This window comes from Bos mutus, chromosome 18 (assembly GCF_027580195.1).
Source record: "Bos mutus isolate GX-2022 chromosome 18, NWIPB_WYAK_1.1, whole genome shotgun sequence".
Taxonomy (NCBI): Eukaryota; Metazoa; Chordata; class Mammalia; order Artiodactyla; family Bovidae; genus Bos; species Bos mutus.
Genome location: NC_091634.1, coordinates 4,865,710 through 4,888,915, shown reverse-complemented (window position 1 = coordinate 4,888,915; position 23,206 = coordinate 4,865,710). Strand labels below are relative to the sequence as shown.

The 23,206-nt window shown below is 62.1% G+C and overlaps 1 protein-coding gene and 1 long non-coding RNA gene across 6 annotated transcripts; one reads left to right on the top strand and one right to left on the bottom strand.

The window, feature by feature from the left end:
- Positions 1-135: 135 nt before the first annotated feature.
- On the bottom strand, positions 136-20,164 carry PPP6R1 (protein phosphatase 6 regulatory subunit 1). 5 transcript variants are annotated; one of them, XM_070387170.1, is made up of 24 exons: positions 19,645-20,164; positions 10,921-11,153; positions 9,695-9,881; positions 9,473-9,610; positions 9,318-9,383; positions 7,961-8,073; positions 7,767-7,880; positions 7,507-7,669; positions 7,267-7,419; positions 7,045-7,179; positions 6,576-6,640; positions 6,364-6,479; positions 6,192-6,277; positions 5,978-6,067; positions 5,814-5,911; positions 4,907-4,964; positions 4,649-4,824; positions 2,254-2,372; positions 2,029-2,179; positions 1,879-1,949; positions 1,646-1,727; positions 1,286-1,396; positions 1,139-1,210; positions 136-1,011 (listed from the first exon to the last, which is right to left on the bottom strand). In XM_070387170.1, the coding sequence occupies exons 2-24, from the start codon at positions 11,145-11,147 to the stop codon at positions 1,008-1,010; spliced, it is 2,595 nt and encodes an 864-aa protein (XP_070243271.1). In that variant the 5' UTR covers positions 11,148-11,153; positions 19,645-20,164; the 3' UTR covers positions 136-1,007. The 5 variants fall into 5 exon arrangements, with proteins under 5 accessions (XP_070243271.1, XP_070243269.1, XP_070243272.1 ...); XM_070387168.1 differs by lacking the exon at positions 19,645-20,164 and adding an exon at positions 17,283-17,995; XM_070387171.1 differs by lacking the exon at positions 19,645-20,164 and adding an exon at positions 16,026-16,311.
- Positions 16,303-23,128, top strand: LOC138991735 (uncharacterized). Its single transcript, XR_011467594.1, has 3 exons — positions 16,303-16,648; positions 18,156-18,307; positions 21,976-23,128. It is a non-coding gene; the product is annotated as an uncharacterized lncRNA (long non-coding RNA).
- Positions 23,129-23,206: the final 78 nt, after the last annotated feature.

The following is a 23,206-nucleotide window of genomic DNA, read 5'->3' as shown; positions in this document are numbered from 1 at the left end:
GTTCCCACCACCAGCGGAGCAAGGAGGCCAAGGACCCTAATTCCACGCTCTGAGGGTCCCACCCAGGAGGCCCCGGTGTGGGACCAGCTCAGGCTCCCCGACCCCATGTCCCCGAACTCGAAGTCTGAGCAGCACGAGTCTTAAACTGTCCTTTATTTGTTTACGTTTGCGATATGAAACAGAAGCTCAGCACGAACACACGCGCACACTCACGCCCGCCTGGGGAGAGGGGCTGGGACAAGGGCACTTGGCAGCTGGGCTGCACCCAGACCCTCGGGAGGAGGAGTGGGACCCCAGCCAGGTCCCCGCCCGGGCTCGGTGGGAGATGGTCTCGGTGAGTGCGGCAGGGTCCTGGGGGGATGTCCAGGGAAGGCCCCTGGGACCAAGAACCCAGGTCCCTCCCTCACAGCTGGCTGAGCCGGGTGGAGAGTCATAGAGCTCCCAGCCTGGGTCAAAGTGCAGGGTCCGGGGCAAGGGGGCTAGGCACAGGCACGACCCCCACTCGGCCCCCCCCCCCCCCAAGGTGGACCTGAGCTGAAAGGCCGAGTGTGGGTGTGGGCATCTGCACCGCAGGATGGGGGCACGGCTGGACGGAGAGTGGTGGTCACCTCGGGACCCCCCACAGCAGCCCCAGTGGGCCTGGGTGAAGGCCTCGCCACTGCCGCCCAGCCCTGCGTTCTTCCTGGCTCCCCGCGTGCCCACTCTGCTCCCTTCAGATATATATATATATATATATATAATATATAATATAGGTCTCTCGCGCGCGCTCTCCTTTCTAGCCCACTCTATCTTTTACTCTAGGAGACAAATCTCCGTAATCTCTTTCCTCAGTGCAATGGGGGGTGGGGACTGTCTCCCGGGCGCCAGCCTCCTGGACTCCAGCCGGGACGTGGGTGGGGCGGGGTGGGTTATGGGCGACAGGGCCTCTGTGGCACCTGCCCGGCCCTCACCCGGACAGGGTCCACGCAGAGCACAGAGCGTGTGGCCGCCACCACCGGACCAAGCAGTCACCTTGGAAGTGAGACGGAGATGCTGTGAAGCACCGAAACCAGTGCCAACCTCGCCCACCTCCATCCAGCCCCCGCCTCCGGCCCCACCTCCGGCTATGCCCTATTCCGTCCCCGGCGCCCACACTCACTGGGAGCCCGGGGCGGCTGGGCCTCCAGGGGCAGAGCCATTGGGCATCGGGAGTGGCTGGAGGGCCAGGGCACTGTGGGGAAAGGATGAGCGAGTGGTCAGCGCTCCCACGGAACACCGGCTGCCCCTGCTGCCACACCGTGCTTACCTCTGGCTTTGGGGAAGCCCCAAGGACTCTGGGCTCTTCTCCCCCTCTGGGGTCTGGGGGGGCTGGTGGGCCCCGGGGGCCGGGACAGAGGTAGCAGGGTCTCTGGTTGCACTGCAGGGGACCACGGGGTTACCGTCAGACGCCCTCACATCCCATGTCCCCTCGGAGCCGCCCAGCAGCGGGAGGAGCTGCAGGTCAGCGCACAGCCCCTGCCCTCTCTGATCCGACCGAGCCCTCCCACCCCAGGGCTGAGCGGGAGCTCTGCGCTCCAGGGCCCTGCAGGTGGGGACGGCGGGTGATCAGCACCACCCCCACCTCCCCAGAGGCTAGCTTTCTAGGCCCACCCCCAGCAGTCGGCACCTGTCCAAGGAGCTGGGGGCGGAGCGTGTCCCTCTGAGGCTGGCCTGGAGGTCCCCGACGCTGAGCAGGGCCTGGCAGGAGGCTGTGCGGAGACCGGCCTGCAGTGAGACTCAGGAAGCCAAGCACCAGCGCTTCCTCAGGGCGGGTGGACAGGCCGGGCACCGGGGCTGAGGGCGGGATGGGCAGGGAAGGGTGGGCAGGCCAGGCACGGGGGCTGAGGCGGGGCGGCTCACCCGCGGGCTCCGCTGCTTTGCTGCCGTCTGTGGCTTCCTGAGGTGCGGAGGCGGGGGCAGGATCCTGAAACCTAGGAGACAAGAGGAGCCCAAGGGGTGGCTGGGCTGGGCGCTGGCGCCCCAGGCCCCTGGCCCTGCTTCAGGCCTCACCTGAGCTGCAGGGTGCTGGGGGCCGCAGGGCCAGTCGGGCTCGGGGCCGGGAGGTCTGGATGCTCCCCGCGGGGCTCCTTGTCCCTGCAGTCCTGGGGGCCGGCCGGGCCGTCCGTAGGCACTGGGTCAAAGGCAGCTGTCCAGCTGGGGCCTGGAGGCAGGAAGCTATGAGCGCAGAGGCAGACAGCAGGGCCCTGCCCGCACCCAGGCCGCGCGCTCACGCACCCGGAGGCTGGCGGCCGGCACTGGGGTAGCAGGGGGGCCCGGGTCTGCCGCGGGCCCGGCCGTCCTCGTCCTCATCGTCGTCGTCGTCCTCCTCCTCGCTGTCTGTGCTACCCCGGCTCCTGCTCCACGGAGCACCTGCTGTCAGCGATGCGCGGGGCGGGGCCGTTCCGCCCCCAGCGCCGCCCCCAGCACCGTGGTGTATCCAAGGGGCAGGGCGGGCGGAGGGGCGCTGGGCAGTGGGAGGACGCCTAGGGAGAGTGCGCCCTCTGCAGGGGCCTGGCGGGAACGGGCCCCTCACCACCTATCCCCAGGGAAGGCTGACCCCACACGCTTCCTCCACCTGCAGCCTCGCTGGACTTCCGTCACTGCAGCCTCCTGGGCCCCAAACCTAACGGCCAAGTGCCGACAGACACGAGACTCGACACAGTGTCCACCGGGGAACCGCGAAGGAAACCCAGAGGCTCGTTAAGACGCTGCCCCACGGTCCGCACAGTGCTCACAAGCCAGATGCTCACAGAAAGGGTGCAGGGAGCTTCCTGACCCTGGATACCTGGGATGGTCTCCAGAGCCCACAAACCACACTCAACAGCGAGCCCCGAAGCCCCCAAGATCAGGGCGTGACGCAGGGGCTTTCTCTTCCCACTTGGAAAGGAGGGAGCAAAACTGTCTCTGACCGCAGCAAGCATGGTTTGTGTGCAGGAAACCAACGAACCCTCTCAGACTGTCAGAACAAGCAAGTTCTGCGAGAATCAGTGTACCAGTGTACTTGTATTTTTATACACTTATAACCACTTCAAAACAACTCTGAGGAAAACATTTCTCTCAGAATTGCATCAAAAATGTTTAAGAATAAATTTAAATGTATTGTTTAAGAATAAATTCAAATGTATTGCTTAGGAATAAATTTAACAAAAGCACCATGAAAGTTAATACTCGGAAAACTACACAACATGTCAGAAGTAACTAAGACCTGAACAAACTTTTGTAAAGACAGCCCAGAGGCACGGACTGAGAGAGCAGACACTGTTAACGCGGCAGCCCCGTCCAACCGCCCTACAGACTCAAGGCGGTCCCTCTCAGACGCTCAGGCGGCTTTCTCTACCGAAATTAACAGTCACCCAGAGTTTCAAAGAACTGAACCCAGCATGATCAACAATTTTAAACAGAACAAATTGGATGCTCACATTTTCAATTTCAATACTGAATTTCAGAATTCAGTACAATGCAATCGGGGGGGGTGGGGGGGTGGGGCTGGCATAGAGATGTACAGACCAATGGGCCAGGAAAGACAGGCTAAAAATAAATGCTTGCACAAACAGCCAAAAAACTTCTGACAAAGGTGCACAGACCATCCAGCAGGGAGTCTCTTCAACTGATGAGCTGGGACATGGGTATTTCCATGCCTAAGAATAAAGCTGGACCCCCAGCTTACACACCTAAAAAACTAGCTCATAACAGGTCAAAAACCTAAACGTTAAGAATTGATGTTACCAAGAAAACCACAGGGATGAATCACGACCTTGGATTTGGCAATGACACGTGTAAGTGCAAAGCAACTTGGCAGTCACAAAGGGCACACCCAGCAGATGGCAAGTGACGCACAACCACACCTACCTGAGGGACAGGCCTCACTCATGGGATACAGAGGCAAAAACCCAAAGGGCAAGGGTCAGAAGAACGTCACCCTCAGAGGGCAGCAGGCAGCCAGCAGGGGCCTGGGGAGGGCTGCACTCTCCCCTCTGGGTGCCACAGAGGGAGGCCCGTGCGGCCGACATTCACGACCTGTCTCCTCGTCTCCGTGCCGGTCACACGTCACAGGGCTCAAGCCCTGAGCTGGTGTTCATGCTGGCAAGTCTGTGCTGCCCAAGAGCAGTCAGTCAGTACTCCTGCACCAGCCACCACCCGCACAAAGGGCTGGACACAGCTCACGGGCCCGCAGCTGGACTGTGAGCGAGGACAATCGCCAAGTCCTGCTTCACTGGCGTGACAGGAGGGAGCTGACGGGACACCCCACTGCCCTTTCGGCAAGAACATGTGTGAGAGAACTGCCGCAGGGGAGAGCGGAGTAGAGGGCGGGGCAGGCAGACCACAGCCCCAATGGACCAAGCCGTGCCCAAAGGACCGCCTCTGATGCCCCCACTGGGCCAAGCTGTGCCCGAAGGATCGCCTCCGGACTGCCTCCTGACAGCCCCACTGACGCCTGGACCAAGCGGTTACTCCTTTTGAACCTGAACTCATCTGAATTGGGTTTCTATCACTCAACACTGAAAACGCCCCACATCACACAGGCACTCCATTCTCCGTTTTGCCTGCAGGTCCTGCAGCCTGGCTGTGCTGGGGAACCTGCAGAAGGGGAGAGAAAGGGAGTGGGGCGGGGGGCGGGGGGGGGACTCACCGCACGCCCTGGGGCTGGCCCAGGCGGCCTGCCCTGGCCAGGTGGCCGCCCTGCCAGGCACCGTCCTCCCCGTCAGACTCCCCAGAGCCCTGGCCCTCCTCCTCGTCCTCCTCCTCGTCGTCGTCAAACTGCTGGATGCGGTCCTTGTAGCAGATCTCTAGCAGGTTGGCATTGGGCTGCGGGGGCGGGGCGGGAGGGTGAGGCGGGCCACCTGCCTGCAGCAAACCCCCACCCCCAGCAGCGGTCAGGGCAGCTCACGTTGTCGTCGTCTGCGCTCAGGGAGAAGGTGATGCTGGCTGTCTTGTCAAAAGGCGCGCTGTGGGGGAGGCACAGAGACAGTGAGGGACCCTCTCTCCTGGGCCCGGTTCCAGCAGACACACCTCCTGCTAGGGCTGCCTGTGGACCGCAGCCATTCCTGGAGCACCCCCGTCAGCAGGCGTCTGCAGGGCGAGGCGCCCCGCCCGTGTGCCCCCAGTCCCGCGGGGCCCCACGCGGAGGCCTAAGGCTCCTGCACCTTGTTTCCTCTTCATAAAACAAGGGACACAACTTCGCCGGGCAGGCTAGGCTTTCAGGCTTTGAGAGCGTAACCTGAGTGAGACACTCATTTCGAGGCACACAGGTCCCCAAGGCAGGACCCAGGTGGGGGCCAGGGAGCCCAGGGATCACGGGAAGTGCTGTGCCCACCACCACCTCGCACCCCCGGCCTTTCTGCGTCCACACATGCCCACCAGTCTCTGCTCGGCTCTCTCCTCCAGAAAGCCTCCAGAAGTGTCACTCCCGGATGAAGGAACCAAATCCACACGCTTTAAGTACTGACACACACCGTGGGAAGAGCTTGTCCGTGTACGCTCCGACCCACACACTGTGCCACTTTCCAACAGCCCCTACTTGTCCTGGTCGCCTCTCGCCCGGAGCGGCAGAGCGCCGTGTCTGCACTGAGGTCTAGCCCCTCCTGTGACGGGACTGCTTCCAGCCTGTCACCTGCTGTCTCCGACACAGGAGGCATGTTCACAACCCCCGCGGGCTGACTTGGCACGTGGCGGACAGGCTCACAACCCCCACCAAGGCAGGTCCCCCAACGCCCTCAGGGGAGGGAGCAGCTGCGGGCGGGGCTCCTCACCACCTCGCAGCCCTCCGCGCCCCGGCCTGGCCGGGGCACACTCACTTCACGCTCTCCTCCTGCTCCCCGAACTCCTCGTCGTTGAAGCCGAAGTGGTCGATGAAGGCCGAGGTCATGCGCTGCATCTGGAAGTCCATGAAGGCCTGCGGGGGGCGGCAGTCAGGGCAGGCCTGCACACAGCCTCCCTCCCCTGCCCTCCCTGCCCGCACCTGCTGCAGCACCGCCTCCTCCGGGAAGTTGAACTCCTTGAGCCTGTCGTCCTCATCGTCGCTGGAGGAGTGCAGGTGGTGCGTGTTCACCTGGGCATGGGCCGGCAGGGGTCAGGGCCTGCGGGGCCCCCGGGGAGGCCTGGGGCAGGCTGGGGCTGCGGGGCGGGGGGCGGGTCCCGGCCTGCAGGAGAACCGGCGCAGGAGACTGACTCACCAGGTCTACCGTGTTCTTCTTGTTGGTCTCCGCCAGGGGGCCCGACACGAAAGCCTCCCAGCGCTCCCGCTGCTCCTGCGGCAGCTCTGCCGGAAGGGGCAGGGCGATGTGAGGACGGAGGCCCCGCCCGCCCCGCGTGCCCCGCCTGCCCCCAGGCGCGCCCCGCCCTCACCCTTCAGGAGCTGCTGCAGCTGCTCTGCATTGGGCCCCTTCTCCGAGTTCTGCACCAGGGCATTGGCCACGCTCGTCAAGTGGCCCATGTAGCCTTTCCGAGGGCCCCCTGCGGACCTGGAGAAAGGGAAGCCAGGGCTGAACTCAGCCGCTCCGCCCCCTGCCGCCCGCCCCGGCCCCCGCCCCCGCCCCCGCCCAGGACCCCCTGCTCACTGCACGCGGTCGTTCTCCTCCCAGGAGGTCAGGATGCGCTCCACCAGGCGGCAGCGCTGCAGCAGCTGTGGGGATGGGGCAGCGTGCACTGGGTGTGAGCACGGCACTCCTCCCCTGCTCACCTGTTCTGGGCCCACTCAGCCTGCACAGCAAGCCCCAGAGCCACCCTGCCTGCCTCCACTCCAGCTTCGCCCTGAGGCCAGGGCCACACCCAGGAAGGCATCTCCAAGAGCGCTGGGGCCATCACCCTGGGAGAACCCTTCCTGGCCCCCCCGGACACCCACTGCCCCAGAGGTCACCACTCCACCAGTCCCCACCCTCGCACGACACTGTTTCCCAAGACTCTGGACCTCCAGAAGAGACCAAGACTCTGCCCCTGAGCGGTCTGGCTGCACATGACAGGCAGGAGGAGGCCCGGAGCAGAGCCCCCAGAGAGCAAAGGGGATCGAGATCCCGGAGCCCAGCTCACGTGTTTCACGACAGGGTTCTCGGGGGGCGTGTCCGAGCCGCTGTCGGCAGGGGGCCCGGAGCTCAGCATCGTGCTCAGGCACACCCCCACTTGGGCGTGCAGGAAGTTGTTGAACACGTAGTGGAAGAAGAGGTCCTGGGGGTGAGGGCACAGGCTGGCTCTGAGGAGCTCCCGGCGTCGTCCCACCCCCACCCCTACACCCCGGCCCTTTGCCCCCAGTACCAGCATGGTGTTGGGCACATCCAGGGCCAGGAGCTCCTGGGTCAGAGCGGCATCGTTGGCGCTCAGGGCGCTGGCCAGCAGCTTGACCACATGCAACCGCGTGTTGCCCAGGGGTGGGGCCAGGCTGCCCCACGTTGTGCGCAGTGGCTCCAGCTGCAGGTGGAGGGCTGGGCTTGGTTCCTGCCCCAGCTCTGCCCTGACCCCAGGGCTGCCCCCTCTTCCCCCGAGCACCCTGCCCACCTCAGGCGGCTCCAGCAGGAGCTGGTGGAAGCAGCCAAGACGTGGGCGAAGGGCGTGCAGGGCCCCTGCATTGGACACGGCACTGTCCAGGGTCGCCTGGGCCAGGAGTTCCAGCTGCCCATCCACGCTGCTGAAGAAGTTGTTCACGGTCATGGACTCGGACCTACAGCAGGCATGGCGGGGGACAGTGTGATCCATGCAGGCGACCTGTGTACGCGTGCACATGCACACACACTGGGGAGGGAGCCTGGGGCACTCACCTGGGCCTCCTGGGCTCCAGCAGTGTCAGCAGCACCTGGATCCCGCTCACGAGGACGGACGGGCTCCGCTCCCCCTCCAGCATGTTGCTCAGGAGCTGTTCGATGGTCTCCTGCCTGGGGCAGGTGCAGGGGCATCAGGGAGGAGGGCCCGGGACGGCTCCCCCGCCCCCGATCTGGGCGACCCCGCAACCCACTTCTCCAGGGTGGCCAGCAGCTGGTCAGGCTCCGGGCTGTCCTGCACTTGGATCATCTGCTCCCGGCTCAGGCGGATGATGTCGCAAAGGGACTGGGATGCGTTGGAATGTTGCTGGGGAGGGAGAGAGAGCTGAGGACCCCGGTCCGCCCTGGTGTCAGGAAGCCCCACGCACTGGAGGCGGGTACCTGCCCTCGAGGACAGAGGGCCGCAGACCCGGGAAACACGTGGGAGGGAGAGAACACAGACACTGGAAAGGAGAGACTGCCGAAAGGGAAACCAAAGACGACTTCCTGAAGAGGAGACCCTAACACAACCCCCACACACGCCATCTATAGCTAGTGGCCAAGGGGTGCAGTGACCCACGCATGCACAAACTCGTGACTGGACAGGCCACTGAGGTCCGTCCATACAGTGAAACACTGCTTGGCCTTAGAAAAGGATGAAGCACTGAACATGCTACAGCTGGGATGAACACAGCAACCTGGGGCTAACACCAGGGGCCAGTCACGGGCAAGCACGCATCACGCGTTGCACCTACAGGAAACCACCAGGAGCGGCAAAGCAGGACGGAAAGCAGACACATGTCTGCGGGGGCCCAGCCCACATGTGGGGAACAGGGAGCGGCAGCTAATGGGACTGGGTCTCCTCTGGAGCGATGACGAGCGCTCTAAAACCAGCGTCACAAAGGCTGCACGACCGTGTGTGTGCACTAAACACACTTCTGTGTTTTCACTGGGTGAGCCTCACGGTGTGGGTAAGGTGCTGTGAGATAAACTGAGAGAAGCACCAGCAGAGCCCTGAGTCCAACCCAGCAAGCGGCTGCCAGAGCCCAGCACGCAGACCCCCAGAGCCCCCCAGGCACTGCTGTACTTCAGAAACCGGCGCCGAGCCCTGCCACCTAGCTGCCAGCAGACACCCCTTGTCCCTCTGCCACGAAGGCAGGGTGGTCCTCACTGCCCAAGGCCTGGCCCTGGCTGAGTGCCTGGGGTGATGACCCATGCATGTGGACTTCTGCTCTGCCAGCCAGTGGGCCAGGAGGACAGATGTGGGGCCCCTGGCATTATCTCTGAAGCACGACCAGGGCTGATCCAGGCAGATGGGAAGAGCCGCCAGGCCCCAGAGGGGAGGAGGGAGGCCCGGGGAACGGCGGCAGTGAGGACCGGGTCAGAGGGCCATCTTTAGAGCCCTGAGCACTCGTGGGAGGAGGAGCTGATTCCTGGGGAGCCGTCCAGCAGCGTAAGCCTCGCCTGTTCTCAGCAGGAGCCCCCCCACCCCCCCACAGCTCCGAAGGCTCCCTCCTCTCATCGCTCATTTACGAGAGCACAGGGCTGAAGCTCTCGGGCGGTGGCACTCACATTGTCGTCTTTCGACGGGTGGATCTGCTCGATGAGCCTCTGGACGATCTTCTCCTCATTGAGCCACTGCGGAAGGACAAGAGGGTGGGGCTCCGCGCCCCGCCCCGCCCGGCCCGGCCCCGCCCCTGCCCTGCCTGGCCACGCCACGCACGCACGTTGACCACGTCCTGCCTCAGCTGCGGCCGCTCCACGCAGGTGAGGAGGCGCAGCAGCAGGTCCATGATGGCCGAGGTGCCGATGTGCTGCAGCAGCAGGTCCACGAAGTCGTCCTTCTTCCGCAGGAAGGACACGAGCTGAGGACACGGGCCGTCGGTGAGCACAGGACCCCCGGGCCCACCAGCCCACGCTCGCCAGCCCTGCCCGCGCCGCCCCGGCACCTGGTCAGTCTTGCGGTTGATGAGGACGCCCATGACCTTGCTGAAGAAGCTGGCCAGCAGTGGGTTGAGGCTGCCGCTGCTCTGCAAGAAGCCGTAGAGGCGGTGCAGCAGGGACTCGTCGGCGCCCAGTGCGTCGTTGATTTGGGGCACGTCCGATGTCAGGATCTCGCAGGCCACGCTGGGGTACCTGTCAACCCAGCAGAGTTGCGTAGGAGGTGGCGGGGACCCGGCTGCTCTGTCCCCCAGTCCCGATCCATGCAAGCTCCCCTGCCCCCAAGACAGCGTCGGGCCCCCTAAGCCTGGACTCCACCCCTACTAACACTGTCCCCCGACCCCAACCGTCCAGGCTGACCCCCCAGCCCTGAGGACCTTTCACCAGATGGGAGGGCTGCCTGCCTAGGTGCCACCCAGGCCCCAGGGACCCCAGCCTGCTCAGCTCTGCCTCGTGAGCTCTCAGGCCCTGGCAAGTGAGTTCCTCGGGACGGGAGGGGAGCGCAGGGCCAGGTGGGCACAGGAGTCAGAACTGAGCAGTGGGATGTACTCAAGCTGGTGGACAGGGGACAGAGCCAGGTGAGCAAAGCAAAGGAGGGAGAAGACACATGAGGGGGCAGTGACAGACAGGTGGACACTGGGGGCCCCCCTAAGGCTGGCACCTCTGCACTGAGCCCCCAATTCACACAGGGCAAACTGAGCAGGAGTCACCCACTGCCCATCTGGCTCGAGGTCTCCAGGGACAGAGGCAGGACCTGTGAGGCCTGGTGTGAGCGTCAGTGTGAGGGGCCGGGCACAGGGTGACCCAGGGAACCAGGAGGCCTGTCTGGGACGGGTGGGGCAGGGCTGGAGAGGGGCAGCAGAGACCAGGGCAGAGAGGTGCCCTGCAGAGCGCCTGCCTGCCTCCCCCACCCTCCCTGGTACCCCCTCTGGTGGGAGGGGCACAGCCACACCCTCTGGGCCGGGCACCATCCTGGCACTGGGGACAGGACGTGGGGCTGAGGGACAGTCCTCACTCACGCTCCTGTGCTCCAAGACAGGAAGAGAAATCCAACTGAATAACCACCAGGAGATAAAGTAGGGGTGGGGCGGGGCAATGAGACACATGCCCCTCCGCGCCCCTCACTGCTGGGGGAGGGTCCTTGGGGGGCCTCCTCCCAGCCCTCCGTCGGGGGAGGTCTGGCAAGTCCCGCAGAAACGGGGCCAACAAGGTCCACGGCAAGTCAGGGGCTCACTTGTAGCGCAGCCGCTCCTCGCCGCTGGCCGGCGGCTCCTGGGTGACCCAGGCCACCATGGCCTGCAGGTGCAGCGGCCGCAGCAGGAAGTCCAGCAGCTTGCGGTTGACGACCTTGCACTCCTGCAGCACGTCCTCCTCGTCCAGCAGCTCGGGCAGACTCAGGTCCTCCCGCTCCAGCAGCGTGTCGAGGTGCGAGCTCGTGTGCAGGTCAAACTTCCAGAACATGGCGCCCTGCAGGCAGTGCTGTCACACGGGGCCCGCCTGCCTGCCCCTCCACCTCCCAGCCTGCCAGGGCACTCCACGGGCAACTTGCTGCCCACTGCCTGGGGCCGGGGGCAAGGCCCCAGCACGGTGCACAGAGCCGCCCCGGGCCTGTCCACAGTCCCCTGATCTGGGCTGCACCCGGGCTGATCCTGGAACCTCTGGCCCCAGGCTCGCTTCAACCTGTATCTGCTCAACAAATTAAGTGTCCCATGATGCGTGACATCTCCAGGCTGTGTGCAAGGCTGGGGAGAGGGAGGTCTGCAGGGTCTCTAGGCTGTGTGCGCATGCACACACACACACGGCCCAACCTCTGTACCCAGTGCCAGGACAGGCAAGGAAAAGCTGGAGGGGAGGGCGCGGTGGCCCCCAGAATAGCCACTGACGGGTCCCAGTGACACCAGACAGGGAAGCACCTCCGCGGGACGACGGTGGCTGTGGCCCGCCCACATGGCACTGGCCTCAGGAGCATTTCAGGTGGAGCACACGCTAAGTACCTGGAGGGTCCAAGCCCCACGATGAGCAGACTTGGCTGCCCCTCTGGGGATTCTACCGCCCCCAGCCTCGACCCCTGGGTGCACAACTGCCCTGACCTGGCTGCCAGCTCCCAGGCCACCCTTGTCCAGCCATTCCCCCAGGCACCGGGGCTGTGCCTGCAGCCCTGGTGAGGGCTCTGGTCACCCCAAGGAACAGCAGACAACCACACCCAGGTCAGCTGGACCCCCAAGCACCACGCTGGCACTGCCCAGCACTCACGGGTCACCCACCTCCTGAAGACCACCTGAGGCCAAGGCTGCTGCAGACAGACCCGGAGGCCAGGACGACCCTGCCGGCACCATCGCCAGGACGACCCTGCCGGCACCATCGCAGCGGCGGAGAGCTCGCCCACTGGCCGGGCAGCAGCGGGGGAGAGGGATGCTAGACTCGCCCACCAGCCGGGCAGAAGGCTGGGGCAGAGCCGAGCGGCTGAAGGTTGGCACCTGCCTTCTGACCGTCAGCTCCCCCAGGAGGCTGCCAACACCCGGCTCTCCCGTCCAGCCTCCTCAGGAGTCTCACACATCTCCCCCTGGCCCCCAGGACAACTTCTCAGCGACAGGGAAAAAGTGGCCCCAGATGTGCAATGATCCTGCGGGACTCGGCTGGTTCCTAAGCCCTGGCCACCTGCAGGTAGAGTGGAAGGGCTATGACCTCACGAGACAGCGCAGACACCGGCCCCAGAGAGGGGAGGGGGAGGACGTGGGGGCACCTGAGAGCCCCCAGGCCCACGGGGCCTGGCCACCAGCATGCCAGGTCTCGCCCCCTGGCCTGCACCCCACCCCTCAGGACGCTTTTCTGAAACACAGACTGGCACACCTAGCATGTGGTACCCCAGAAGGCCCCAAGAGGGCCCCCCGGGCGCCCCCCACCCAGTCCTCCCCAAGTCTGCACCCCAGGCTCTCACACCTGCCTCCCCTTGACCAACGATTTGTGCGGGCCAAGCCCAGGCCACAGCCTCTGGACTGCCCTGACTCCCAGTGGCCTGGCGCCTCACACATTGCCCCAAGACTGCCACGTCGGGGTGTGTCTCCGTCCCAGTGAAGCCCCCGAGCAGTGCCCCATGTGCCGTCACCGCCCCAGCCCTAGGCCTCGGGTGCGAGAATGGCGGTGCCACGTGCACAACACGTGGACACGTGCACAACACGCGGACACACGCAGTGGGCAAACCACGTGAGCTGCACAGCTGTCACCTCAAATGAGTCCTACAACCAGCCCCACTGTACAGGAGGCACCCGAAGTGCACCAGGGTCTGAGGGCCGCTGAACCGTGGAGCGGTGCCCGAGCCCCAGGAGGTCCCTTCTCAGAGTGCAGGGGAGCTCAGCTACCCCAACGAAAGCTAACAGAGCCAGCGAGTGCGCTCCGGCCCAGTTGGTGCCGGCTGCAGAGGGGCTGGGTGCAAAACTGCAGCCTTGCAGATCTGTAGAGCAGGCACCCCGCACGTCCCCCGCGGGCTGTGTACAATCCACAGACCCGTCCTGCCTGGCGGCCATGACCACCTTGGACAGCACCGCGTGGGGGACACGAGCTCGGAAACCAGGACTGAAAGGCAGAACACTGCTCCTCAGGCAGGAGGCTGACAGACCTGTCAGGGCAGCAATAGAGGGGACTGCTCCCGCCTGGACGCCCCCAGCCACACCCACGGGCCCCCGTACACCAGCCCAGGTGGCGTGGGGTGGGGGACCGCCAGGGCTGGCAGGCTGGGGAGCGGAGGAGAGTGGGTGGGGTGGGGGACCGCCAGGGCTGGCAGGCTGGGAAGGGGAGGAGGAGAGTGGGCTGCTCCAGGTGCTGAATGTGAGGCCCTGTATCAGAGTGGGGACACTGCTCCCAAAGGCAGGCGGGCAGCGCCCTGAACCCGCAAGTGCACGAGGGCCATCCCCACTTCTGCCTGGGCCCCAGGCCCACCCTCCTCACTTGGAGAGAGAGCGGGCCTGGACGGTCTCCTGAGCTGGGTGCTTGTGGGGCCAGAACCACTGCACGGGGCAGCCGCTGTCCGGGCCCAAGGGACGAGGCACACCCACCGGTGAGAACACCACCTCTTTCTAATCGCAGATTTTTGTGAGGACAAAAGACCAGAGAGGTCAAAAGGTCATCCCGGTGGCACGAACAAAGCCAGCCACCAAAGACCACACGTGGAATGAGTGTGCACGCGCGTGCGCTGTCACTCAGTCATGTCTGACTCTACTGCGACCCCATGGACTGTAGCCCGCCAGGCTCCTCTGTCCATGGGATTCTCCAGGCAGGAATACTGGAGTGGGTTGCCATTCCCTTCTCCAGAGGATCTTCCCAACCCAGGGACTGAACCCACGTCTCCTGTACTGGCAGGCTGATTCTTCACGGTCTGAGCCACCAGGGAAGGGCCCACATATCGCATACTTCCATTTAAACGAAACATCCAGAAAAGGCAAATCTGTAGACACAGAACTGGGACTAGTGTTTTTTAGGAGCTGAGGGGCAAGACAAGGATGGAGGGAGACAACTGCTAGCAAGTCTGGGGTTTCCTTTTGGGAAAGGGGTGTTCTTTGTAAAAAAAAGTTCTAAAATCAATTTTACACAATTTTATTTGATACTATAACTCACTTTAAAAAATCTATGGTGGGGACTGTTGGTTGCACAATTCTGTGAATAAATTAGATATTGAATCATGTAGTTTAAATGGATGTCATATATGACATTACACAAATTACATCTCCCCCCCCACACACAAAAAACCTATTATCTAAAACAAACAAAACCAGGACATCCCTGGTTGTACAGTGGATAGGAATCTACCTGCCAATGCAGGGGAACGGGTTCAATCCTCGGCCAGGGAACTAGATCCCACATACCGCAGAGCTGCTGCGCCTGCCCTCCAGCGCCGTGAGCCCCAAACTACGGGCGCCTGCTCACCTGGAGCCTGTGCTCCTCAGCGAGGGGCCGCAGCCCGTCACCACGAGAGGAGCCCGGCTTGCTGCAGCTGGAGAAGGCCCATGCGGCAACAAAGACAGAGCAAACAATAAATACACAACTTGTTACAAAACAAACAGAACCGAAGCTGCCTGAGGCTGCCGAGAGAGGGCCAGGCCTTGGCCTGCTCTGCGCCCAAGAAGCCCGGAGCTGACATGCCACCAGGGCCGGGCCGGGCCGGGCCGGGCCGGGGCGAGAAGGCGCAGACACGGGCACACGCCCAGGTGCCCCCCACCCTCACTACCCATGGGGTCCCCGAGCTAAGCAGGCCCCCTCAGCCGGGGGACGGGCCTGCAGAGAACCTGTGCACCCGCACAGCACCGTGTCCCTCGTCAAGACGACCAGGGACAGCACCGCTCTTGTTCCCATCTGACAGCCGAGGGGCAGGGGGCCCGCAGGCGTCAGCCACAGCAGAAGCAGGCCTCGGCGCCCCCTCCAGGCTGCAGGACAGCCTCGGGGCTGAGGCCCACCGACTGCGCCCAAAGCACCTGCACAGATGAGATGCCACAGGCTACGTCCTCCGCCTCAACCCTGCCACCCGCCCTGGACCACAGGCAGGACTTCCCTCCCAAAGCTGACTTGGGCTGGGGGGCGAGTGGGGTAGGGACTCCAGGGACTTCAGAAACCAGGCGGTCCCTTAAACTCTCAGAACCTCAGGTCCTCCTCTGAAAGTCAGAGGAGGCTGCAAGGATCAGATGCAGCTGAGGGGTGGTCAGTACCCTTCCCTCCCAAAGTCAGTTCTCAAGCTCTACACGGGACAAGATGCAGATGCAGGAGGCACAGAATAAAGAAAACACCCCAAAGAGAAAAACACTCTCCCCCGCCACACACTCTCAGTGCACCTAGCCTCAGGTCCTAATGGTCAACTTCCCGGAAGCCCTAGACGTGGACAGCAGAGGGGTTTCCTCTTCACTCTCTAACGGTGACACGGCATACCACACTTGTCCCCTTGTCTATGAAACAGGGCCCAGCCGTCAGGAAGGGGCACGTTCTGAGAACAGCGGGGTCAGGCCTGTGGTCCTAAAGGACAGGTCTCCTTCAGCAGGTGTCCCCGGGGCCAGGCTGAAAGCTGGACACTTCTGAGCAGGAGGGAAGGAGCAGCCACTACCCAGGGAGACAGCGCTAAAAATAGGAGCCCTAAGGAAGATGGCCCGTTCGCCCGGGTGGCTGAGCTCACTCAAATACTCTGGTGGGTGCCCCTCACCCCGCCACCCCCGTGCTTTGCAACTTTTAGCAAACTTCAAGAAAACGGAAGTGAATACCACTGGCTTTTAGCGACCGTTTGAAAACCGTGACTCTGGCTGCAAATGGAAGAGGGGGAAACTGTAAATGAGAAAGGAAGCCATTAAGAACGAAAACTACCTCTCTCTGCGCCAGCTCCGCACCATCGCCCCAGGTTTCCGGCTTCGCTGCGTGCTTCTCAGGCCTTGGACACCAGCGGCCCCTCTCGGGAGCCGGCAGCCCCCACCCGGCGCGGGCTCAGTGAGGGCCCAGCTGCAGCCCCCACCGAGCGCCCCCACGGCCGCTGTGGTCCATCCACACACGGCCCTGCCTGCCTGGGAGCCGGGGGCTGGTCCTTTACGTGCCGCCACTTTCTCATCCGCCCTAGCCCCACGCACCCGGAAGTGGAGATCCAGCCTGAAGAGGCCGCTGGGAGGGCCCTGGGGTGGCCCCCTGAGATGCCCTGTGGCTCAGGAGGAACCCCAGCCCGGGGAGAGGCTATCCTGGGTCCGCCGCTGCCCTCAGCCACCACAGGCCACAGGCCCCTAATGAGCTGCCAGCCAGGCGTGGAGACCCCGCTGCTGGCTAGCCAGCCCCCTGCCTTCACAGGGCCCACAGGTCAGAGGACAGTGAGACCATCGCCCTCTAACTCCCCGCAATCCATCAGCTCTCAGCCAAATGTGAAATGGGGGTGGGGGGCTTCCAATTCCAGGAACGGGACCATGGTAACATCAGGACCCACCAGAGACCAGAGACTCGGCAAGGTAAGCCGTGGGACACCCACGTGGAAGTAGGGGCCACAGAGGCCAGAGAAGGAGAGGGACCTGGCCAAGGCCTCATGCGACCATGGACTGGGACTTTCCCGGGGACTCGGGAAAGCTGGGGGGTGGTGGCGGCTGTTAGGGGCCCCAGACCACACTTGCCCAGGTAGGGTGGCAGCTCTGCTCCTACCCAGGGCATGGAACAATCAGAAACATAAGAGAATGAGATAGCGGCTGAGGACGCAGAGGGGCCCCAAAGCTCACCATTAGGGGTGCCTTCTGGATCAGTCAGGGGTTCAAAGGAGAAAAGAGCAGTGAAGAGATTCTGAAACTGCCCGTGGGGAACAGGGGGCTGGACTGACTGTTACAGGGAGATTCAAAGTCAGGAAGGCCTGCACTCCCATCCTGCCTCGCCAGGCTCTGCGGCCTCAGAGCCCCGGTCTCTCCTGAGACACCTCGCAAAGACTGCCCTGCCCCTGGGAAAATCCACAAAACCGGTGTTCTCGGGACGCCCTGATTCAGCGTGGAAAAGAGAGTGTGTCCCCACCCCCGGGCCTGTGCCTGCCCAGGGACCCTGCAGGAGCTGGGGAGGCAGGGAAGGCGGGCGTCTCTACCAAGGCGTCCAGGCCTCTCTCACCTCATCTCTCGCGGCAACCCGCATGGCGCTCAACACTCCCGCCACACCTGACTGCTCGTCTGCGCCCTCGCTCTGCCCTGGCTCGGCTGCTCCCTCTGCCTTCCCTCCAGCTCTTCGAGCCTGACTAGGTCGGTCCTCCTGGGTCCTTCAGGCTTCAGCACAGACACCACTTCCTCCAGGAAGCCTCCCCTGACTGTGTGAGAGGCCTGCTCCACACTTCCACGGCTTCCGTGGTCACACTGTGATGGCCTCGGAGCACTCGGTGACAGGACCAGCCTGTTCAGGCACCTGCCTCTTGTAGCAGGACACCAATTTCCCAGGACCGAGCCTAAGGCAAGGCCCCCTGGCTAGAGTACTTCTGCAGTTAAAGTCCCGAAGGGGCCGGTGACCTGCTACGGTCACTTGGCCGTGGATCCTGGAAAAAAAACATTGGGTGGGTGGGTGGAGACCAGCAGATTCTCCCCTAATGGAGAGAAACAGTAGGTAACCCCACAACACTATCAAAAACACAAAAGGAAATCGAAGTACACAACTCAGCACACGCCACTCATGGTAGCCAAAGAGCAGGTGAGCCACACTGTCCCTAACACCCGTGCAGGAAAGCGGGCTTGTCCGCCGCTCTCAGGCACACTGAACTGGGCCGTCCTCTGCCCTGGAGGCGGCCCCACAGCACCCCAGCTCTCACCCGCCACCTGCCAGTAGCATCCGAGCTGTAACAACTGAAACCATCTCCGCTGCCCTTAGTGGAGGTCCCCTGGGGATACCATCGCCCACCTGCCCCCCCCCACCCCGGCTGAGAACCCAGGCAACAGACGATCCCAAACTGAGTTATAACCTAAGAGCTGCTGACCCGGAGCACTTCCTGTGCTGCAGGCTTCTACAAATGGCACACGGAATCCCCAGAACCGCCAGAGAAAACCCTCTCTACAGCCCACGGAAGTTTCTTTGCAACTCTGAAGCCCGCCCCACGCCTGACAACACATCTTCCTTCCAGAAACCTCCTGCCTTTCAGGCTGGTGTGACCGGTAAGTAACATCTGTGTCCTCAGCATGGATGTCCGAGTGTGTGCATCACCGAACAAGACAGACCCGAGGGCCCCGCAAGCAGCCCCACCAAGGCATTCCGCCCTCTCTCCCGCAGCCTGCGGGGCTGGGTTCCCACCTTCACGTTTCTGCATGTGCTGTTCCTTCCACCCGGAAGGCCCTTCTTCCCACTTTCCATCTGTCAACTCCTACTCATCCTTCCTCGACAGAAAAAGCCACCCGCGGAGCCAGTCTCCCCGGTCGCTCCGCGGCGGCCCCCACACCGCCCTGAGGTGCCCCCTCACCACACCGGCAATTGTGACTGTCCCCCGGCCTTTGTTCCCTCCGCGCCGGCAGCAGGCCTCACCTCACAGACAGGGGCCGCGCCCGGGCAGGGTGAGGGGAAGCCCCGCTCCTCGAGTCTCCTGAGCCCCAGGGTGCCAGTCTGAGGCCATGGATCTCCCCAGGCAGGCCTCGGGAGGAGGGGTGAGGCAGGCAGAGGAAGGCCAAGGAAGGCCAGGGTGGGAGGAGCAGAGAGAAGGGGGAGCCCCGGGGGGCCGGGGGAGAGACTAAGAAACCAGAGGGGAAGCCCGCAGAATCAGAGGAGGCCAGGGTGGGAAAGAGACACTGAGGCAGGGGTATGGACTGAAAGGGGAAGGAAGTGGGGCTGGAGGGGGGAGCCTAGGGGATCTGGGGGCTGAGGAAGAGACCAAGAGACTTGGGGGGCTGAGGGGGGAGACTAGGAAACTTGGGAGGGCTGAGAGGGAGAGGTCAGGAGACTTGGGGGGCCTGAGCGGGGAGACTTGGGGTCTGAGAAGAAGAGACTAAGAGACTTGGGGGGCTAAGGGGAGAGACCTGGAGTCTTGAGGGACCGAGGGGAAAAGACTAAGAGACTCTGGGTCTGAGACTGAATGAGAGACTAGGAAACTTTTGAGAGGCTGAGGGGGAGAGACTGGGAGACTTCAGGGGTCTGAGGGGGGAGACTTGGAGGACTGAGGGGAAGAGACTAACAGGCTTGGGGGGCTGAGGGGGAAAGACTAAGAGACTTGGGGTCGGGCGGGGGAAAGACTAGGACACTTGGGGGGCTGAGGGGAGAGACTAAAAGACTTGGAGGGCTGAAGGAGAGACACCTGGAGTCTTGGTGGGCCTGAGGAGAGAGACAAGGAGACGAGAGGGCTGAGGAGGAGAAACTAAGAGAATCGAGGGGCTGAGGGGGAAACACCAGGGCTGGGGAGCCCTCATGGACGAGGGGAAGGGTCCGAAGAAGAAGGGGTGCGGAGACTCGAGGGTACCTGGGCGGTGTTCTCGGGGGCGGGGAGGGTCCCGGGCCGCCCGCTTACCTGCGCGGGGGGGCGGCGGCTCCTCGCACTCCGGGCTCATCGGGGCGCCCCCCCCGCCCCGCCACCGGCGGCTCCGGCCCCGATCAGGGACCCGGTACGTGGGGGCGGGGGGCAGCGGCGGGGGCTCGCGCACGCGTCTCGGGCCTAGGGGGGCCCTCGTGCGCCAAGTTCCAGAGTTTTGGGGCTCAGCGCCGGACGGGCGGGGGTCCGGGGCCCGCGGGCGAGGTGGCTGAGGGAGGTTGGTGGGGTCGCGAGGCCCGCGCAGGCCCTCCGCTGGGAAGTCGCCCCGGTTTACCCGGCCTGGCGCCCCGCGGGAAAGCAAGGGCCGGTCAGGAAAGGCGTCCTACTCCGCGGTCCCAACAGGCCGCAGTGCTGAGCAACGGCTGACGGAAGCCGAGCCCCACTTCCTCCACCGCCCCCTTCCCCAAAGCGGCGAAGTCCCGGGCCTTTGCAGTCGGCTTCAGGGCCTCCGCCGCCCGGCTCCGTCCGCCACTATCCCACAATCCCCCTGGTACGGGGGCACGCAGGAGGCCCCGCCCTCCCGCCGGCGACTCGGTGCGCAGGTGTGTGGAGGCCGCGCGCCTGGGCCCCGCAGTGCGCGTGCGCGCCCGGCCAGCTGCGGCGGGCCACGCCCAGCCAGAGCAACGCCGCCGCAAAAGCGCTCGGGACGGTTTGTGCCAACGGTCTCTCCCAGAGTAAACCCGGGCCACCCGACGCGCAGGCCCCGCTGCACACTGGCAGCGTTTCTCTGCGACTCCGTTCCTAAGTCCACCCCCCTGCTCCAGGATTTCTCTATCCCCTCGCCTATTTGCTAGTCTGTCTCCTCCAATCACATTTTTGCTTTGGCTCCAGGGTCATTTCCTGAGGAATCCAGCTAGGGTTTTGTCTCCAATCCCGGCCAGTAGCTTTTGTCCCTCCTCGATCTTTCTCGACGCCTGCCTTCTTTGAGCTTCAGGCTGACTTCAGTCCCACTTAATAGGCCTTCGCCCAGCCCGTGTCTTTACTGTTGCAGCTGCTGCACAATTGCCCTCTAACATTAAGTCTAGGTTCTAAGTCCAGGTTCTAGACTTTAGATCCATAGTCTTTAAAGTCCCATCTAGCTCGGAGCCTCAGTTTCCTCAGTTTTCATAGCCCTTGCTTTCCATGATACAGGCCAGAATCTGCGCTGTAAGTGCTTGTAAGGACTCGGCTTTAAAAAAACAACAAAACACGCAGATTTACCTTTCCTGTTTCAGGGACATTTTGTTGAATCCTATTCTAGTTTGTTCTCTATTTCAAGGATGTCAATCATGCGTTTGTGCTTCACATCTGTAGCTTCTATTTGCTTTAATCCTTGTCATTTCTACCTGCATTTGCTGGTTACCACATGTCAGTAAAGTCATTTTCCAGCCAAGTCTCTTCCAGTCCTTGCTATTTCCAGTGTCTGTGTTGCATGCGATGTTCTTAGCTACTGCTGATTGACAGGCAACCACGGCTGGTCATGTTCACAGCTTAGAGCTGCATGTGTGAAGGCTGGTGAGGCTGCTTCTATTCCCCTTTGTCTCTCATACTTGGGCACCAGTGGACATCTCAGGGTACTATCCCAGAGGAAAAAGCAGAGGTGCCTCAGTTGTTCAGTCGCAAGTTGTCTGACAACTCTTGACCAAGCCCAACTGTGTTAGCCCAATTTCAAGCCTCAGGTTCCCTCACATCTGCCACCATCCATTGGCCAAAGCAAGTCACACCGTCAAAGCCAAAGTCATGGGGCTAGCACCTACACCTCAGCCACCACCGTGTGGGAAAGTGTACTTCTCTCTTGGAGGTGGCATGAGAGGGAGCAGATACCTGTTAAACTCTCTAATTAATTGCCATGGTCCTCAATTTGTTTCTTTAGGTTTGCTAATCTTACCTTCTCATCTCTCAGGTCTTGTTATAAAATGGACCCAGATTCCTACTGTTATACAGCTTAAAGCAATTGTGAGACATTTCCTTCTGTTCCTTCAATGATTTTCTACATCAGGTTCTTTTGTCATAGCTTCCCCCCCTACCCCCGCCCCTGAATGTGATTGAAGTTGCCACGCTGTTTTAACACATAAACTTGGGAACTGAGGGGCAGGAGGTTGGCTATATTCAATCACCAAATGGAACTTGAGAAGCTGACAGTCAGTCTCCTCCAAGAACCTGGGAAACTGCAGAGGTTTAGGACAGAAGTCTGGGTCTTTACCTTGTCCGAATTCACAGGCAGATGATGCTGTGATCTGTATTAGAATTGGAAGGAGCTTCTTACAAGTTTCCACAGGGAGAAGCTTCTGCTTCTTACAGTCTCTTCCCTTTCGTCTCCACCCTTCCCAGGGGCTGAGGACTTATTTACCAGATGGGATGGGCATCTGCCCTCAGCCCTCCAGCTCTCTCTCCTCTTGGAGCCATCCTGCCCAGTGTTCTGGCCTGCTGCCTGCACCTAAGGGAAAGGACTGCTCTTGTCCAGTACTGCCTGTGACCAGTCGGACAACCACGTCTAATGTTGGGATGAAGAGGCAGCAAGACCAATGCTGATTTCTCAAATCTGCTCTAAAAATGATACAAGTGACATCTGATTTCCAATTCTCGGATCCTGTAGCTACCTTTTGATTTATTCTGAATTTGGGTAGTGAAAAATATAATCAACCTCTCTCACACAACTAAATTCCACAGGAGAGGAATTAGTCTGGTATTAAATGGGGCTGCTGCTACTGCTAAGTCACTTCAGTCGTGTCTGACTCTGTGCAACCCCAGAGACGGCAGCCCACCAGGCTCCCCCATCCCTGGGATTCTCCAGGCAAGAACACTGGAGTGGGTTGCCATTTCCTTCTCCAATGCATGGAAGTGAAAAGTGAAAGTCAAGTCGCTCAGTCGTGTGTGACTCTTATCGACCCCATGGACTGCAGCCCGCCAGGCTCCTCCCTCCATGGGACTTTCCAGGCAAGAGTACTGGAGTGGGGTGCCATTGCCTTCTCCGTAAATGGGGCCAGGAAACCAAAATACAGGGAGTGACACAGCTTCGGATGTGGCCCAGGTATAAATTTTGGCTATGAACTTGGCCACAGGATCAACCACCCTGGGCGCCACTTCCTCGTCTGAAATAAACCATCAGTCAAGACTCTTGGTTGTAATGGAAAGCTTCTTTGGTTAAACTGAAAGGAATTTATAAAAGGAGGAGGCAGTTTCCCTGTCCCCCCTGCTTGCTCCCCAATCTCAGAGAAGGCTGGAGAAAAGGCCTAGTGCTTTCCTGTCAGGACGAAGCACACACCCAACCTCAAGCCTGCCCCAGGCACCCAGAGTGGCCTCCATCGCTGGCGTGGGAGGTGTCTCAATGCCTCTAGTACCTGCTCCCGCCTTCTCCAGCGGAGGTTCCAAGCCTCTGGGCGGCGAGCTCTGATTGGTGGAGCAGAAGCCACGCCACACTGCATGCTGGGAAAGAACATGGCTCCCACCTTAGACGTGGAAGCGTGAATGTCAAAAGTATATTTCTTCAGAGAAGTTATCAGAGATGGTGGGGAAGAGAAGGACGAGTATCCCACACACTCCCTCTCTAGAGACGCTGGGA